Source organism: Trichosurus vulpecula, chromosome 7 (genome assembly GCF_011100635.1).
Source record: "Trichosurus vulpecula isolate mTriVul1 chromosome 7, mTriVul1.pri, whole genome shotgun sequence".
Taxonomy (NCBI): Eukaryota; Metazoa; Chordata; class Mammalia; order Diprotodontia; family Phalangeridae; genus Trichosurus; species Trichosurus vulpecula.
The window spans coordinates 91649180-91669623 of record NC_050579.1 but is presented as its reverse complement, the minus strand read 5'-3'; the positions used below and the strand labels follow the sequence as shown (position 1 = coordinate 91669623).

General features: G+C 36.0%; 1 protein-coding gene across 1 annotated transcript in view; it reads left to right on the top strand.

Moving 5' to 3' along the window:
* Window positions 1-20444, top strand: part of PACRG (parkin coregulated) — a 634177-nt gene that overhangs the window by 323111 nt on the left and 290622 nt on the right. The window contains exon 3 of the mRNA XM_036767762.1: window positions 16494-16665. Coding sequence (XP_036623657.1) covers window positions 16494-16665 — 172 coding nt within the window. The remainder of the gene's footprint in view (window positions 1-16493; window positions 16666-20444) is intronic.

Below are 20444 nucleotides of genomic sequence, written 5' to 3'. Positions count from 1 at the left end.
AAGTTCTTATTCCCAAATGGCCTACCTCATATGATCATAGACTGAGAACTATAAGGGAATTTTTATATTTTCTAATCCATAGGTGGAGACACAGAGGTATAGAGGAGCTTATCCTGCATCATATAGGTAGTAAGTGCAGGCAGAGCTGGGATTTGAACCTGAGTTCTCTGATTTCAAATCCAGTGTTGTGTACTACCCCATGCTGCCTCTAATAGTTGCACTCTACTACAGACAACAGGCTAAAATATTTGGTACAGGAAAGGCAGTTTGACATAGAGGATAGTAGCATTGGCCTGGGAATCAAGAAGACATATCCCATGTGGAAAGAATTGAGACACATGTACTATTGGTAGCATTGTAAACTGATCCAGCCAGTCTGGAGGGAAATTTGGAACTATGCCCACAGTTAAAAAACTGTGCATACCCTTTGACCCAGCAATACTACTGTATCCCAAAGAGATCAAAGAAAAAGGAAGAAGACCTAAGTGTACAAAAATATTTATAGAAGTTCTTTTTATGGCGGTAAAAAATTGGGAGTTGAGGGGATTCCCATAAATCGGGGAATGGCTGAACAACTTGTGGTATATGATTATAACAAGCAGGATGCTTTCAGAAAAACCTGGGAAGACGTATTAACTGATACAAAGTGAAATGAGCAGAACCAGGAGAACATTGTATACAGTAACAATTGTACAGTGAACAACTGTGAATGACTTAGCTATGCTCAGCAATACAAGGATCCAAGACAGTTCCAACAGACTTATGATGAAAAATGCTATCCACTTCCAGAGAAAGAGCTGGTGGAGTCTGAACGAAGATCAAAGCACACTTTTTACTTTATATTTCTTGAGGTTTCTTTTGCAATATGGTAATATTGAAATATGTTTTTCATAACTATACATGTATAATTTATATAAAACTGCTTGCCTTCTCAAGGAAGGGGGAGGGGGAAAAAGCATTTGGAACTCAAAATTTTTAAAAATATATTTTTAAACTTGTTTTTATATGTAATTGAGGAATAATTGAAAATAAAAAAGAAGCCATATCCCAGTCCCTCTTAATTCTAGTACCTTCCCTCTATTGATTACTTCCTATTTCTTCTGTATATAACTTGCTTGTATGTAGTGTTTTGAAAGTTGTTTCCCCCATTTGATTGTGAGCTTCTTGAGATCAGGGATGTCTTTTGCCTTTACATCCCCAGTGCCTAAGACAGGGCCTAGCACATACCAGATGCTAAATAAATGCTTACTGATTGACTGGATAACCTAGGTTCTAGTCCTTCCCCTGACACATACTAGCTGTGCGACCATGATCAAGTCACTTAATTTCTGAGTGCCTGAAAAAATTGTCTAAAGCTTTAAGTTATAAATGAGTTGCTGATGCCCATTGATAGAAAAAAATTTCCACACCAAGAGTTCCCAACATTGATAAAATTGCAGGGCCAGAGTTTAATTTTTTTTCAAAAGTAGGCAAAGTCTCATAATGGGTGAATTTGTTGATACACAACCCTTTTCCTAAGTGATGTGTCACTTTCACCCATAAAGGGACATTTGAGATCCGGACATTTTAAAAAGAAGGGTAGCCATGAACCTTCTCTTTAGTTCCAAGAATGCTCATTCATTGGTGTCTTGCAATTAGGCTGCCTTGCTGATCTTTAGCCTGTCCATGAAAGGGATCATCAGGGATGATTCCCAACTAATTGATCATGGTTAGTACTTGCAGACCACAAGAATCTATGAAGTTCCTTTATAGTCTTGGGGGTCCCTGTGCATCCACATTCTGGGGATACGTCTTAACTGTCCATTCCCCTGTTAGGAACCTAAGAAATTTTGTTTCCTTCCTATGTAATTGATACCTTGCTCGTGTTGCATTGAGGTGATGCATATGAAAATGGGCCGGTGTTGGATGAGTTGAACATATGCTTGTTGCTCACAAGATTGGGATGTTGTCTGAGTAGATCACCATACCTGAGTAGATTGCCAATCCATCAGGTAGGTCCTAGAAGACAACACTCAGAAAATGCTAAAATGCAGTGGGGGCATTACAGATTTGAAAGAATATTTTTTCAATTTTTTTTTATTTTTCTTCGACAACATCTGGAAGTCTTTGTTCTATTCATTACCACATCAGATGATAATGTTTGTTTATTTTGTTTTTGTTTTTTGTTTTTTCTATTCATCATACCATCAGATGGTGACTAGGGTGGTTTTTTGGTTTTGTTTTTTCCCATAATGGTTTATTTTGGTGAATGCAGAAATTTGTCTAGGTTAACACTAATGAAGAGTGGGTCCCTGAATACTAGTCCCTGACTGTATTGGCCTTAACGGCCTAGTAATCTTAAAATAGGTCATCCTATTTTCTTTTTTCAAATAATGCCAATGTCCCAATAACAGAATAAGTTGGCCAAATGAATCCCCATTTGGTGCTATTGTCCACAATGGCCATAAATGGTCAAGGCCTGGTGGCCTTGGTAGTGTTCAATACATCCAGATACCTGTCAGAAAGAAAAGAGTTGATGGCTGTAAGCTATGTGGAATTGTTGGAGATGCTGCTGGAAACAGAGAAGGGAGTCAAACACTAGATCGGGGTGGGGAACCTGCAGCCTCGAGGCGACATGTGGCCCTCTAGGTCCTCAAGTGTGGACGTTTAACTGAATCCAAACTTCATAGAACAAATCCTCTTAACAAAAGGATTCATTCTGTAAAACTTAGACTCAGTCAAAAAGCCTCATCCAAGGAACTAGAAGGCCACATGTGGCCTTGAGGCCACAGATTCCCCACCTTTGCACTAGATTCTTCTACTATGAAATGTCAAAATTGGGCATAGCCAACTCGTAGATTCTGAGAAACACCAGGAACGAGTGATCGGGATCCATTGAAGGAACAGGAATCATGCTGTAAGCCCATTGAGACACACAGAGGTCTTGTTTCCTGTATGAATGGGGGGAGGGGAGGAATGACACACATGAGGTGTTGGCGTTTATTGTTGTTTATCAATGTCATGGTTCCATAAGCCTGTACAAACTTTGTGCAATGCCCATTTAAACAGATGTAGTTAAAACTGCCCTAAAAAGGGAATAACATAGCCATAAATTCATTAAACCATTATACATTTTTTTAAAAAAACAAAGCCTGAAAAACAGTTTTGTGTCATGACATCTAAACCCAAAACAGAATGATAGCTTTAATTTGTGTACTTTGTTGTCCCTTATTCCATATAACATTAATATAATTAATATTTCAATTTGTTGAAATTTCCAGGATCAATCTGCTGATATTTGCTGAATCGATTACCTGAAATTAGTTGCTGTCACTAATAGCATTTTGTTTACATTATAAGACTGAGGTATTACCAAAAGCTGCTAGAGGCATTCAAACTTATTTTGATCAAATTGGATTTCTATTTTTCCCCTTGATGTTTGTATATAGGAAACATATATATGCGTGTATAGATGTGTATATATATATAGTCTATAGACTTTATAGGTATATATATAGACTTTATAGGTATATATGTATGTGTGTATATTCACACACATGTTATATAGAATATAGTTATATATATGTACTTATACAAATATAAATATACATTATATATAATATAGTATATATTTATCATATATATAGTGAAGGATTTCCATTTAGTATTTTTTACTCTTATCCCCATACTTTTGTAGTCTTTTGATAAAGTAAGAATGCTGTGATATACTGGATTGAATCAAATAAAAATATTTGAACTCTAGGTAAACCAATGTAAAATTTGGTGATTCAACCCCATTCTAATTAACCATAGAAGGCTAAGATATCTTGATTGCTCTGGGGATGATCAGTTCTGTCTTTGCATTTTCTCAGGAGACTATCTGCTTAACCTTGGTTTGTCTCTCTCTACTCCCTGCTGGATATGTTGTCTCCTATTATCCCAGTCTCTCTGGTAACATAGTCAATGGAGACAAGAGAGGAAAGAGAAAAATAGCCTTTAGGTGATTCCCCCTTGAGGGCCTGCAATCATCAGCTCCCAAATTTGGAGTTCTCTTCCATTGTATTAACTGCTTCTGAATTCGTTTGCTGTTTTAAACTGTAACCAAAATATGTGAATTTTTCTTCTTCAACCAATCAAAAGATATTTCCTGTCTTTATCCAATGACCCAAAGTCCCTATGATCTTTTCAAATTGATTCAAGATTTTTCATACCTAGTTTATTTTTGAATGATTGGTTAACTCAATTGAGATCTGAAACTTATAAAATTAATTGAGGTGGTGATAGACTCCCACCCTTACACTGACAATCTGCTTGATATGTATGGATCAGAACACTTAAAATTCTCTTTTTCTCTAGAAAAACCTTTTTTTGAAAGGCAAACCATATACAGTACAATTTGTCTTAGCCTCCCTTTTAGGTGGGGTAATTTAAACAGTTGTATTTTACCTAATTTTTGCAAAATTAGTTTTCTTTAAAATCAGTTTTGAGTACAACTCTTGTGTATCTAAAACATTGGTGGGAGTTCTCAGTGTAGGTTCATTTAAATCTTTTTTTTAAAAATTATAAGTTCTTGACTACCTACAGCACATGATTCCCACACAATTCCCTCCCATATCTTTTTCTTGTTTGTGAGCTGGTTTTTCTTCTCCTCCCTTATACTTTTTTTCCCTTTGGAAGATCCTATAATCCAATTTCCCTGGACTACTTGTTTTTCTTACATATGACACTCTATCTCCTATCTCCACATGTTTACACTAGTTGACCTCATGCCTGGAATGCTCTCCCTCCTGAATGCCACCTCTTCCTTTCCCAGCTTTACACTCAGCTTCAATCCTACCTTATTCAAGGCCTTTTTCCCAGTCTTCCCAGCTGTTAGTGCCTTTCTCTCTAAGATGACTGTCCATTTACTGTGTATATATTTTGTATGTACATAATTGTTTACAGATTGTCTCCTGATTAGGTTGTGTTTTTGCTGAAATCAGGGACTATTTTTGCCTTCTATCTATCCTGGTTGCTTAGCACAGTCTGTCATATAGCAAGCACTTAATGAATACCTCTTGACTGACTGAAACTGGACTGTGCCTGTTAACGTGTTTGATTTTTCAAAAAAAAAATTGAGATTGAACTAAGATCTTAAGCTATATTTAAATTGGGGTTGTAGCAGATGGACTTCATTATAACCTGGAAAGACTTATAACAACTGATGTTGAATGAGGGGAGCAGAACCAGGAGAACATTATACACGATTACAGACACACAGTATCTGTAAGGATTAACTTTGATAGACTTGGCTCTTTTCATCAATGCAAGGTTCAAAGACAGCTCCAAAAGACTCATGATGGAAAAAGCTATGTACATCCAAAGAAAGAATTACAGAGTCTGAATGCAGATTGAGACAAACTATTTGCTTTCTTTTTTTTCCCCTTCTTTTTTGGTTTCGATTCTTCTTTATCATGATTCATTCCATTGGTTATAATTCTCCTTTACAACTTGACTATTATGTAAATAAGTTTAATGCGAAGGCGTATGTAGGACCTATATTGGATTATATGCTGTCTTGGGAGGGGAGGGAGGAGCAGAGGGAGGGAGAGAAAATTTGGAACTCAAAAACTTGCTGAACTGAGTGTTGTAAACAAAAAATTAAAAAATAAATTAAATAAATAAATTGGGGTTGTAAAAATGTACTATGGTTAGAAGGAAGTAAAATTGGGGAAAAGACTAGAATACTCTGTAGAAAAGAAAATAGGCCATATAAGAAGTTTAGGCAGAGCAACAGATGATAAATCCTGATTATCCCTAAAGTCTTAACAGAATAAGAAATGTTAGGTAGTATAGGGTAGTGAAAAGGTCAATATGTTTGTTGTTTCAGTCATTTTTCAGTCATGCCCTATCTTCATGACCCCATTTTGCATTTCTTGGCTAGGATAATGGAGTAGTTTGCCATTTTCTTCTCCAGCTCATTTTACAGATGAGAAAACTGAGGCAAACAGGATTAAGTTACTCACCCAGGGTCACACACCTAGTAAGTGTCTGAGGCCATATATAAACTCACAAAGATGAGTCTTCCTGACTCCAGGTCCAGCACTCTATCAACTTCTCCACCTAGGTACACCTAAGATCAATATACTTGAATACAAAAGACTATAGGGTATGGCTGTACAATTTATTGAATGTGTAACCTTAGGTGAGTCCTTTAGCCCCTCTTAGCCTCTGTTTCCTTTATTGACATGTGGAAATAATAATGCCAACTGTCCTCCACTGAAGCCGAGTGCCTCAACATGGCAGTGGAAACCAAGATCTGGCTTATTCTGCAAAGCCAGAAGGCTTTGTGAGAAGGCCAAGTGGCCGATTCTATGTTGCCTGAGGACCAGTCTGCCTAAGCAGATCTTTAAATGATCATTAGTATCACTGAGTAATGAATTATGTGGCCACAATAACTCAGGGAACTCTGCTAATGGATCAAAAGTTTGTGATCTCCATAGGTGGAGGGATCAGCCACACTGAACAGAGATCAAAGATCATTGAAATATGAAAGTAATAAATGTTTTATTTCTTTAACAGAGTTGTGAGAATCAAATTAGTTGTACTGTATGGTGATGCTTTTGTAAACTGTAAAATTCTTTACAAATGTAAGTTCTTATTATTTAAACAATGAGAAAACATGTCCATAGAGCCAGAAGTTATCTTAGAAATCATCTGATCTGTCCTCTTATTTTCAAGTAGGAAAACTGAACTCTTGAGACTTTAAATGACTTGCCAAAGGTCACAGAGATAATCAGAATCAGTGTGTAGATGAAAACTAGGTCCTCTGACTCCAATCTAGTGTTATTTTCATAACATGTTCAAAAAATACACCTATGGGGGCAGCTAGGTTGGCACAGTGGATAGAATGCTGGGCCTGGAGTCAGGAAAACTCATCTTCCTGAGTTCAAATATGGCCTCAGACACTTGATAGCTGTGTGACCTTGGGCAAGTCACTTAACCCTGTTTGCTTCAGTTTTCTTATCTGTAAAATGAGTTAAAGAAGGAAATGGCAAGTCTCCCCAGTATAGTTGCCAAGAAAACCCCAAATGGGGTCACTGAACAACAAAATGGGGAAGGGTTGTCTAGGATTCCAAGGTTCCATATTTTCTATACAAACTTCACTAATCTAAAAGGAACATTTCTTCTTCTAAAAAGTATTTCTTGTGACTTTTTAACAACTCAGTTCTTGTGACAAATAAAACAAGTACAGGAACATTAAAACCTATGCTTTGTTCTTGTCCTTTAAGATGCCCTTTGCTGGAACACAACCCTGTATATTTCTCCATGTGTCACTAATGTGGATTTAACAAAAGTCCAAGCAGTCTACAATGTAAAGACTATATTTACCAGCAGAGAAACTCAAATTGTGGAGAGAGGTTTATTTCTGAAGATATAATAAATAAGACTAAAATAAGAGTTTGGGGGTGTGCTTATGTGTGTTGTGCATGCTTAAAAATGGACATAGTTTTGATTGATAAATTTTGTACCAAGATACTATATTGACAGCAAAGGCCATCATGGTATGGTCTAGTGAGAAGGAAGCATTCTGGAGTGGATAAAGCACTGTATTTTGAATGAGGAAGAGGAATTCTAATTCCACTTTAGATGGAATTATTCTATTCACTTACCTGTTTATCTATCATGTATGTATGTATGTTATCCATCTATCTATATCTATCTATCCATCTATCATGCTGGGCACTGTACTAAATGCTGGGGATAAAAAGGAAGGCAAAAATACAGTAATGAGTAAATAGGCCAGTATAGCTGGATCCTGGATCTTAAAGTATATAGACAGGAATAAAGTAAAGTGAAATTGGAAAGATAGGAAGAGGCCAGATTGTGAAGGGCCTTAAAAGCCAAACAGGATTTTATAATGGAAGCTTAAGGTTTCCGTTTTCCTTCATCTGTAAAATGGGAGTAGTAATATACATCTAGCTAGTTCACAAGGCTGTGGTGAAGATTAAATGAGATTAAAGTGTTTTTTAAACCTTAAATCACTATATTAATCTGAGACAATATTATTATTAAAAACCCTAAATATGCCTTTTCTATACTGTCAACATTAGTCTGGAAATGGATCCTTTTTAAAAAGTTATTTAAAAGCACTATCATCCCCAAAATGGAAAATCCACTGTTTTCTGTTTCCTCTATTAAATTTTTATTGTTGAAGTCAAAGAAGCCCAGAAGGCTAGTCGTTGTTTTACATAAATATATTTTAACCTACATCAAAGTACATCACTGGAAAACGTTGAAATCTGCCAGATAGGCTTTCTTTCAACCTAGAAATGATTTGGATTCATAGTTCTGTGTCCTTCAAAAATATCTTCAGTTCTACAGTTGCTTTTAACAGCAGAACTGACAGCAGAACTAGATGAAAGAAATTCTAGGAAATTTTGGCATACATACTATGGGACAAAGAATCAAAATAAGGTCTTAAGGCCATATAGAAAAGAAATAAAATAGCAATATATATTTAAAAGGAAATAATCTAAAGACAAAAATAGCTAGTAACTGTAGTTTGACATGGAGAACCGCTTGTGAGGGCTTTAGCCTCCACCTAGGTCTCCTTCCTCCTCCCCACGAGTTGGATGGAGGACCTTGTGAACTTCAAAGAGTCTGGAGGATTTTGGAACTTACTTTTTGAAAGCTCACATTATTTATATCCACCCTTTTTTCTGTAACTCTTGCAAAGACCTTTGGCCAAAAGCAGTAAAATTGTCTTCACCTGACACATATTATCTCAACTTTTTCCTTACCACAACAGTTGGGTTATAATAATACCATCACATTGAAGTTACTGATTTTCAGAAAACTATCAAATCACCAATGTACTATTGCATTCTCCACAGCACTGATTCACTTATCAAATTAGATGATTCCTTTGATTCTTCAATATTTTATGGTTTTCAGAGGTTCAAGGACTCCCTCCACTGGGATAGATTACAGTCACTCTATGTCTTCTTTTCCTGTGTGATTTGTCCATATCTTTCTAACAATTTTTCAAAGATTCCATCCAGTGCTTGTTACTTGAAGCTTTCCTCTGGTTCTTTTAACATCATTTCAGGTATCACAAAAACAAAAACAACAATGACAAAAACAAACAGACAAGAAAAACAACAAGCCTGTTATACGTTCATTCATTCATTCATACATTCAACAAATAATTGATTTTCTACTACATGTAAGGCACTGTTGGGTGAATGAGCCAAAAGTCATACATAGTAAGATTGATGTATATAGATTAACTCAGAATTTAGAAACATCTGCTCTAGATAAAACTACTCTCCAAGTATCCTTACAACTTCCACCATGAATTTCATATTTCTATGAAATGGAAAAAAAAGTGCAGAGATACATGTTTGACCCTTGATAAAATTATAATACTTTTTCTGAGTAAGATAATGGCACTGGCTAGGGTGTTTTGAGTGTTTTTGCTTTCTCTTGTTTTCCTCTTAAAGACAAAATTACATAATCTAAAAGGCAAACTAAGGTCAGAAACTTTAAGTGGTGGGAAAGATACCTAGAGGCAACATCACACTTCCCTTTGAACTTTCATTCATACTTTCTATATGACTGATGGTGAATTAGGATAATCCTTTCTAACTAGAATATGATTACCACTAAGCAACTTAAATACGTATTTGGGAGTGAAGGATTAAATTATTTTATAAAATAAACTTAGCTCAAAATCCTATCAAAAACTTTTCCAAGACAGCTGCCTAAAGGTCAGTTGCAAACAGAGACAGAATTTATGCATGCTTAACCTTTATTATCTAAAAAGTGCACGTTTCCACAGCAGCAGTCAATGAGTCTCCTGGATGATACATGATAACTGAAAAGAGAATACTGCTTAGGTATTCTCTTTGCATATCTCTATCCTCTTCTAGTGCTGACAGAATTAAAACAACTTCCTAAAACTATATACATGAGTATTTTCCAAAAATCGTGTTTATACTTATTCATCTGTAATATGTCATCAAAGGAAAAATCGGAAGTAAAATATGTAATCAAATTTGTTTTTAACTTCTCCCTTTCCTTTATCACCTATGCCTCTGAAAGTACCAATTCTTGAAAATGTGTCTCTAGTAAGAGGCATAGTAAGAATAATTACTCATTGGGCAAATAGCATGACAGTCTGAAGTACATAGAGCTGACAATTAAAGTATATAGAGAACCGAGAAGAAATATTGAGAACTGAAAACAATGTCATAATCTCATAAATTGAGATGGTGATATGCAGTACATTATTTGTGTCCTAGGCCACACATGATAATATGGATAATATGGAATTCATTTCTATCAATGCTTCAGTGATGTGGCTACTTCTTCCACTAATGCAAATCATAATCCTTCTATGCCTTAGTAGTTTGACTTCATGAATTCTTGAATAAAAAACAAAAAAATCATTACTTGCTAGCCACTAGTAGTCCTGGATTACTGCTATTTTCTGGATCTAAAGGATTTTTCTTAGAATGAAAAAGAAAACCAAATTTTCCTACATGTTTTGCTTCCTACATTGAGTGGCAACTGCCTCTCTACATGAGTGAATTTTTATGATAAATGAGTATTGGTGCTAGGATAAGTAAGAGAACATGTGTACAAAATTTAACAAATGAGATTCATTGGAAGATATTTTTACAGTTGACAGAAGCCTGAGAAAGGCTGGAAATGGGGAATACTGCAGGTCTTTAAGTCTCCATCTGGAGATGAACTTCTACTAGCTGTCAGATCAGTTCATGGAAACGGGGTGGGCAGCAACAAAGATGGCTTCCCATAGTGATCTTTTCCACAGGAAAAATCCCATCTCTGACAGGCATCAGTAATATTTCACTACTTTTCCTCACTTCCCTGGGGTTCTAGGGCAGTTATTGGTTGGAAAGAAAGGTGTTGCTTGTTTCTGCTTCTCGTTCTACAATTGGAAATATTTAAAACTTGTAATTAGTTTAGAGAATTGAGAAATAAAGGGAGTCTAGCTTTCCACATGGTTGACTATAGGGTTGTTCGTCTTGTTCTCATAGAGTTAAGGGCCTTTTCTCATATCTTTGGCTGGATTCTGAGGAACTTTTCCAGAAACCAAGAGATGTCTTCTGAACAGGTGGTCAATACACATAGAAGATTTTACATAAAAACAAAGAACAAAGCTATTTTTTGCAGTTAAAGTTATAAATTAAAACTGTTATGTTTTTTCATATGAATTTTATATTTAAATCTTAATTCTCCTGAGCCAATTCCTAGATTCTAAGGCTTATTATAGGGATAGTAGACAGGTAAATATATTCACTTATGGTGTATGACATGTTCAGGAAGGACTAACAGCTGTGGTGAGAGGGATTTCCAAGCCCTTTTTAAGGCTTCTCACCTACCTTTGGTGTCCACACATCACCCAGTTCTTACCTATGATTCCAAGAAGCTGTAGCATGTGCAGTGGATACATCCTGGTAAACCATCTTGGCATATGGACTAAACCAGGTTGAGAAAAACCAAGAGGCTTCAAACACTTTGGTGAGTTATGGGGGATGCCTACCCAGGCATGTGAAGGCTTCTCTTGGTAACCCCCACCCCTCCCCACCAATTTGGGCAGAAGAGAACAATTTGTTCTAATGGCCATGAAAACAGCTGAAGAAAGCTATGTGGAGTGCTTAGAGCTTAGTAAGACACTGAAGACACCAAGGTCATCCACTGCATCCTGGGCGGTCACCAGTCATCCTGACTTTTGTCCTGTCACTGGACTTTGATGACTCTAGAAGAGAGAATGAGGCTGATGAATTTGTGCAACCCTACCTCACTTAAATCCAACTGATGCACATGTCAGTATATCACTCATCATCCACTATTTTATCTACCACTTCAATATTGTGATGTCATTGGTCTTCTTTGAAAATGAAGGACAAACAACAGGGCAGTGATTGGTTGTAAAGAAAGGTGTTGCTTGTTTCTGCTCCTAGTTCTACAATTGAAGATATTTGAAACTTTTAGTTAGTTTAGAGGGTTAAGGAAAAAAAGGGAGGAAAGAGGCTGTCTTTCCACATGATTGACTATAGATTTGTTCATCCTGTTCTGATACAGTTAAGGGCCTTTTCTCATGTCTTTGGCTGGATTCTGAGGAACTTTTCCAGAAACCAAGATGGATCTTCTGAATAGGTGGTCAACATACATAAAAGTTTTTACATAAAAGCAAAGAACAAAGCTATTTTTTGCAGTTAAAGTTTGTTTTAAATTAAAAACGTTGTTGTTTTATTACCTGGATTTTTTTATTTAAATCTTGACTCTCCTGAGCCAATTCCTACACTGTAAGGCTTATTATAGGGATAGTAGACAGGTTAATATTCACTCATGGGATTTTGGATCAGTATTTCAAATACTGGGGTATGTTGGAATTACAATATGGGTCGCAAGGAAAATACTGGGCTGGGGAGGGGCCAAGAATGGACACTACCATAGGATGGTTTATTTTGATTGATCATTAAATTAGAGATACTCTGGGCCTCTACTCACATGTTTCAAGTTTAGCAGGGCTTGCCAGAGCTTATATTCCACTGTCACAATCTTTAAAAGCCTAAGATAACCTCTGTGCCAACATGGAACCCAGAGTAGGTTGTTAGTGCTGGGTTTTACATCAGATTGCCTCTAAAATGAAGACATTTTAAATTTAAAATTAGCACGAAGAACCATGATACTTTTATTTGACAAAGCAACAAACAGCATCATTTACATATACAAAGTACTGAAAACAAGTATTTTTAGATGACACCACTCTACTTACCTTAAAGTTTTGGGGTTTTTTTTAAATGTATTGCTGTAATTCCAAAATTGTCTTGTTTGTGTCTTTCTGAACATTTTTCTGCCCTCTCCTGTATATGTTTTAAGTGTTTCATTGACCCTTTATAAAACTAGTTCAAGTAATTAAACTTAGAGAGGTGAAGTTGATGCCCCAAAGAAATTTAAGGAATAGATCATTGTTTATTATTTTGGGTTCATATTATACTTCCCTTTAAAATGTTCTATTTTTAGAAAGTATTGTTATCTACCTTGGCCCAGTGACCATTATCATCTCCCAGTGGCCAATCTGCTCCTGACATGCCTCCTCCCTATACATACATAGCTACACTTATCCTCATGCAGTTCCTCAACACATTTTCAAAGCCTTCTCAGTTTGGATAGAACTTCCCTAAGCTTATACGCTTTTCAGTGTTTGAGAAGCCACAGTCACTTCCACTTCTTAAAGCTGCACAGCAGTACAACTTTCAGATTTGTAACAAGAACCTTAATAATTAGCATTTATATAGCATAACGCTTCACAAATATCTCATTTCATCTCCCTAACACCCTGGGAGGAGGTAGGTGCTGTTATTCATCCCCATTTTACAGATGAGGAAACCGAGGCAGAGAGCAGTGAAGCTATTTGTCCAGGGTCACATATCTAGAGAGTATGTGAGGCCAGGTTTGAACTCAGGGCTTTCTGATTCCAGGTCCAGAACTCTACCCACTGTGCTACCATGTAGTGATTTATCTTTTGCTAATCACATTCCCTAGTTGTGAGGGTGGGCGGCACCAGTATTATCATCCTCTTTCCAGTTGAGGAAACTAAGGCTTTGAGAGAGATTGAATGAATTGCCCATAATCACATCAGTACTGGACGAGGATCTCGAATGAGAGTCTTCTAGACCTAAACTCGGTGTTCTTCCCCTACACCACGCTGTTTCTTTTGGGTGATTCATCAGTTACTACTAAGCCATGATTCTGTTCAGACAGCTAGAGGGCACAGGGCATTGAGTGTTGGGCTTGGAGTCAGGAAGAATGCAGTTCCAGTCTTGCCTCAGACACTTACTCCCAATGTGACCCCAGGCCAGCCATTTACTTTCTCTGATTCTCAGTTTCCTGGTCTGTAAAACTGGGGTTAACAACAGCACCTACTTCCCAGGGTTGTTGTGAGGAACAAGTAAGATGACTCTGTAAAGCTTAAAGCGCTATATGAATGCCAGCTATCATTGATATTTTTAAAAAGCAAATACCAAATAATCCAAAGTTTTCTTATGAAAATCACTATTCAGAACCCTATTGTGCTATGTCTTCATATTAAATCAATTTTATAAGATTATAATAGATGTCATACAATATCATAGGACATGTACTCAGTGGTTGAAGTTGATTGTAATTAGGTGGATTTCCCCCCCTTAAATGCTACTTTAACTGCAATATTTCATAGTTTTTTTGAACGTGAAACTATTTTACATGCTGTCATTTAGATAAGGTATTTTTAATAAAATGAAAATAAGTTGAGTGTAAGTGATCTGTCCCTCCCTCCTTCAATCAGTTTTCTATTCTTAAAGCACATCTCCTCACGGTGCCTAATTAGGTACTGTACCAATAATCACCAGGCAACAACCACCTGAAATGAAGGCAGAGTGCCTGGGAAGAAATGGAAAGCATTTATCAAACTTGTCCCACAGTACAACTCAAATCCTTTTTTGTGAAGGAAATATCCCATCATTATACACTCACTAATGACTCCAGGGTCCTAAGAGTGACATTTTTTTTAATATAGTTACTTATTTTTTTGGATGGAAGTTGTAAATATAATCAAGATAAAATGACCTAAGTTCCACAATCTAAAAGGAGGATGTCATCACCACCTGATGCACCTTCACTTGAATAGCTCAAGACCTCATGAGGGCACAGATGTAGGCAATAGGTTATTGATGCTGCCGCACCGCCCCCCCACCCCCACACCATTAGAATATCTTATTTGAAGGAGTGTGAGTAGCTGGTAAAGTTGCTGTTCCTGGAGTGTGGTTTGTGAGGAAAGGGAGTTGTGAAAGGTGAGACATCGAGGAAGATAGCTTGGGTCTGGATCAAAAGTGCCGTTCATGTGTTATCTGAGAAGTATTTAATACAGATGGTTTTGGCAGATACCTTTATGCCATATTTTAACAGGAGGAAAATGAAAGCAGACAGGCTGCCAAAAAGGAAATATCAGAAGCCTCGAAGAAATATGACCAGGGAGTCATTTCCTTGGCAGAGAAGGGGCCAAAAGGAAGCCCCAGACTTTGATAATGCCATAGGAAGAAAGGGTGGCTTCATTTGGAATGTGCATCAAAAATATGGAGAAGAGGGAAATTGTGAGCCTTTTGGCAGAATCATGAGATTTTCTCTAGAATAGAGGAAGCCAAATAAATAAATTATGTGAAGATAAGGAAGGAAATAAGGAATTCTAGCTTCATTATTTAATGCTTAAAAAACCTTCAGATTATTTTGTCTAAATGAGCATAAGCTTTAAATTTATTAATAATAATGATTTCAGAGGATATTTCATAGACTCTAAATGTAGTACGAAACCTGAAAGAATGTTTCAGAATACTTTCCACAACTAATTAACAGCAGTAGTAGAATTTTATTTTTTATTGTTATTATTTTTCTATATTTTTCTTTTCGTTATTCTAATTGCTAAGCTGTCTCATATTCAACTAAGTTCAATTTTTATCACAGAATCATAGAAATTTAGAACTAGAAGAAATCTTAGAGATCACTTAGTTTATTTCTTTTATTTATTTAGCAGAAGAGGAAACAAGCCTATAAGGAGTTAAGTGACTTGTCCAAGGTCACAGTATCAAGGCCAGGACTAGAATGGGAGTCTCTTGGTATCTGGCTCTTTCTAATACTCTGCATAAGCCGTTGTATAAAACAGAACATCACATAATCTCAGGTCTAGTCCCTTGCTTTGAACTGCTAAGACCTACATGTACAAGTGTGCTGGCATCTTCCCAATTGCTCCTGGGGATGGCTGCCTCACTTCCCTGACTGTCTAATGAGGAAGCACAGGCATGCTCCAGTGCCAATTTCAACAACCCTCATTTGACAAAGAATGGCCTCTAGGGTAGGAGGTATTTTTTTGAAAATGATGAATAAGAAAAAAATGTGACGCAGAAGGCAGTGGACAAATGAATTGAAGAGAAAGTTGCTATAACCTTTCAGCCTATTGTTACTTTTAAGAGCTTGAATTCTGCTTGAGATAAAATAAAGACTGTCTCCTCATTTCACCCAAGTCAATGTGTATTCTCTGTTGTGTTATTTTTAAAAATCAGATGCCAGGTTTTCTTCCAACTTCCTTTGTTCATTTTTACTATTGCAGTTAATTTTTTGAGTTTCCAAACTTCTCTACTTCTCAAAGAATTTTGACAGGTGCAATTTCATGCCAAATAGTAAAGTGTAAACAGAAATTTCATAAAAGTATTAGGTGTCCAAAGGAATCTCCAAATGGATTATTTCACAGTATGTACTTGGAGATTAAAGGTTAGGGACAAAAACTCATTGCTAGTATAATCATATACTTTACCTTGCAGTATCATTTAGACTTAGTTCTTAAAATCTTAATAAAGTATCTCGCCTCTTGCCCCTCCCAAGTAAATAATAATTTTTCATTAGCTTTATTTTCTTGGTAGTCTTTGATTGCTATTTTTACGTTTTATTTCTTCTATTTCTATTTTCAGGTAGAGATCGAAAAGCTGGATTACCATCACTATCTGCCTCTGTTTTTTGATGGGCTTTGTGAGATGACATTTCCCTATGAGTTTTTTGCTCGACAAGGAATCCACGACATGCTGGAACATGGGGGAAACAAGATACTTCCTGTCATTCCGCAGCTCATTATTCCAATAAAAAGTAAGTGAGCAGGTGAAAAAACAGAATCACTGGATTTATATGGTGTTGGTTCTTGACAACTTTCTAATTAAGCAATAAAACATGACAGACTGAGCACATCCTCAGGTTTGATGTAACCCTCACTAAATTGGTATGATATCAGGCTAGATTTCCAGAACCTGCCTTATCTATACCACATTGTGGTTTGTCTGGAATTACTCTTATTATATTAAAGAAAGACCTCTGATATGATATGAAGGAAAAAGCTAATTTATATTTCATGGAGTTTGTATACTTATTATCTTTTCCCTCTACTATCATAACGCTCATATTATGAGAAAAATAAAGGATTTAAGACTTAAGATGTACCTTTGAAAATGAGTATTGAGTGTGCATATGTGTGTGTATATGAGAGAGAGTAAGAGAAATGCTGCCATTTCTTGACATCTATGACTTCCATCTTCCGGTAATTAAAGTTTTCTTAAGTAAAGATTTCAGACACTTTAAGGGCCTTTTTTAAAGTTTTAGAGTATTTTATATGGTAGGTTACATATTTTTTAAAGCCATGATTCATGAAGGGAGAAAGGATATTATTATTTTTTTAAAAAAAACCTAAAAATTTTTCACCATGATATATTCTTTCTTAACCTTGTGAATAAAGTAACATCGGAATTCTCAATTTTCCATGATTCTACTGATGCTGCAATACAATGAATTCCATTTTGAAACTGGCTACCTTGTCTCTGGATTCTCTACAAGAGAGTTATTGCTGACCAGTCAGCCATCCTGTGTAGACCACTCCCACATCCTCAGTGGGACAGAGAATGAAACCAAAGAAAAGAGGATTGCTACTGGGTGTGAAAGAGTAATATGGAAGAAAAATGACTCTTTAAGTCAAACCTTATTAAAAAGCAGTTTTCACTCCCCCACATGTATCAACTAAGTGAGGAGTTGCTGTTCTCTGAAAGACTTCTATAAGGATATATAGTACTGAGCTATATTAAAACCTTTTTTCAGGAGTGATTTATCCTCCTTTCTAACAGGTCACAATTTTTGCACAGGTTAAATTCAAGTTGAAAAGCTACATTTCTTAAAGAGTGTACACATACTTCTGTTGAGTGTTTTATTGATAAACAAAAAGGTACCAGAACATTCTCCCCACTGCCTGACAATATATTTCCCAGTCTTTTCTTCTCCTGCCTATCAAAAAAAAGGTATTCTATATGAAATATTGAGAGATTTCAACTTCTTGTTCCTCAGCTAAATTAGTCAAGTAACTTCACAGCTTCTTCTCTCTGTTTTATGTCTTAGTTCAAAGAGTTCATGAGTGAAGATAGGAAATAATATAGAGACTAAATAATGTATCGTTTGGGATGTCTGCAATTAAAACTTGACCTGAATTTAAATGACAGTGTTGTAGGTAAATAAGCCAATGATAATTGGCTTTTTTCATATATTTTTTTCATATATATTTTATCTCTATGATTTAAAAAAAATAACTGTGGGAAATAGGTAGGAAGTGATTTCATTCAGATAGATTCATTCAATGAATATTTACTAGAGGCCTACTAAGTTCAAAGATTCTGGGGGAGATCTAAAGATTAATAACTTTTAGTCTCTGCCTTCAAGGAGTTTCTAATCCAATAAATTTGAGGGCAAGAGCCAATGTAATAATGATGATGGTAGCTGGCATCTAAATACCACTTTAAAGTTTACATATATAATCTCATTTAATCCTGTAAACCACCCTGGAGGGAGGTACTATAATATTAGCTCAGATGTATATACTACTTTTTTATCTAAACCTGTGATTTCATTGGTATAAAGAACTCTCTGTCGAGGATATGCTTTCTACCAGTGTGGATCAATAATTGTTCTGCAATTTAGAGGGGTAGCCTACCACTGAGAGATTGCATATCTGCCCCAGAGTCGCATGGCCAGTACGTGGCAAAACTGGAAATTCAGCCCAAGTGTGCTAAAAGGCTTATACTTGTTTTATCTCTATGCTTTTAAAAATTTAAATAATGCTGAAAATTAGGGAAGAAGTGATTACATCCAACGATATTCATTTGATAAACATTAAGTGCCAACTATGTTCACTGCATGCCAACTTTCTATCATAAAAGTCCATTCTGTACTTTAGAGTTTGATCACCCTGTGAGGTAGCTAACACAGCAATAATTACTTCCATTCTACTATTGAAGAAAATGAAATTCACAGAGACAGTTTCACCTCCATGTCAGAGATGCTTTGAAATCCAATGAAAACAATAGAAAAAGTGTAGCAAATATGGCTTGCCAAGGAAAATTGACCACACGTATGATTTTGCTACTTTTTGGCTCAGGAAGCATTGTAAAGGTGTCTGTAGGTATCACGTGACTATGTAGGTCTCTATTAATAGATATTAATGCCCTGCTTAACTGTGCTAACGTCTTGTCCTGTTTATAGACACACAAACACATGGAAAATATTAGCAATCTCTCTCAGGTAAGTATCCTGTCCAGCCATGAAAAGAATGAATATCATTCTAGCAGAGTATGAGTAGCGTTACATGTATAAGCAACATCTTCCAAGTAGAATGCTGGGATGTGGCTAATTGATTTAGAAATATGTTGAAGCAGATAACTGGCATGAAATAGAACAGCTATGGTACTCTTCCAGTTCTAAAGCATATGCTTGGTATAACTTTGACCCTTTTGACACAAAACTTAATACTATCATCACATACTTAATGGTAAACATAAAATTCATCCATAGAAAACCACTCCCATCCCAGTTAACTGTCAAGAATATAGCCCTGATAGGGTTAAGTGAGGACTGTCCCAAACCTATTCTCTCACCTCTTGTCAAAGGATACAAGATGGAAATGTATAATGCAGGGAAAAGCTATGCATGTGGATTCCAGCTTTATGATCAGCAGGTCTGGAAGACCTTTACAAACACATATATGTATTGAGAAGAATATACTCGTTTTACCTACAATTTTTGGTGGTATCATTGACCACCAAATTTATACCTTCATGTATCTACATATCTCAAAGTATTAGTGCAGTTTTAAGCCATAAACAAAAGCATTTATAGCTTAAAACTGCCCTAAAACTTTTGAGATAACATTTATATGAGACGTCACACATAGTGTATGTGTATATGTGAATACCTACACACATACACACACATATGTGTATATACCTGTACCACACACATATATACATATCATATACATACATACATATACACACATACACACATATCGATACATATCAAAATAATTGGATACTACTGCATGGTCAGGCCAACTAAATTAGGTTGATAAGTGGTTAATTCCTTTCGATGGTTCATCTTTTAAATGATTGACAATATTAAACTGACCATGCCAGAGCTAACTATTTAAATAGCTTCTTAACTGTTCTGCATGCTTCAAGTTCCTCCTTCCTTCAGTCCATACCACACACCATTACCTGTTATGTCATTAAGACATAGACAAAGGTCAAAGTTAATGATTCTTTTTAATATATACATATATACATATATTTGTGTATATATATATATATATATATATTACATGTAATGAAATGTTTTGTGTATAATTGTTGAATGATTTGTTACTTTGCATTTCAGCTTAGTTATTCTATGCCAAAATAAGTCAGATGTTTTAAAAAGCCAATTTGTAAAGTCACTTACAGGTTTCAGCTTCAGAAGCTAAATCACCTGGGTGTAGTGACATCACCAAAGGCTCTTAGAAGCAGTCAGAAAGGAGCAGAAATTAGCAAAGGAATAGAAATTCTCCAGACAAGAATCTA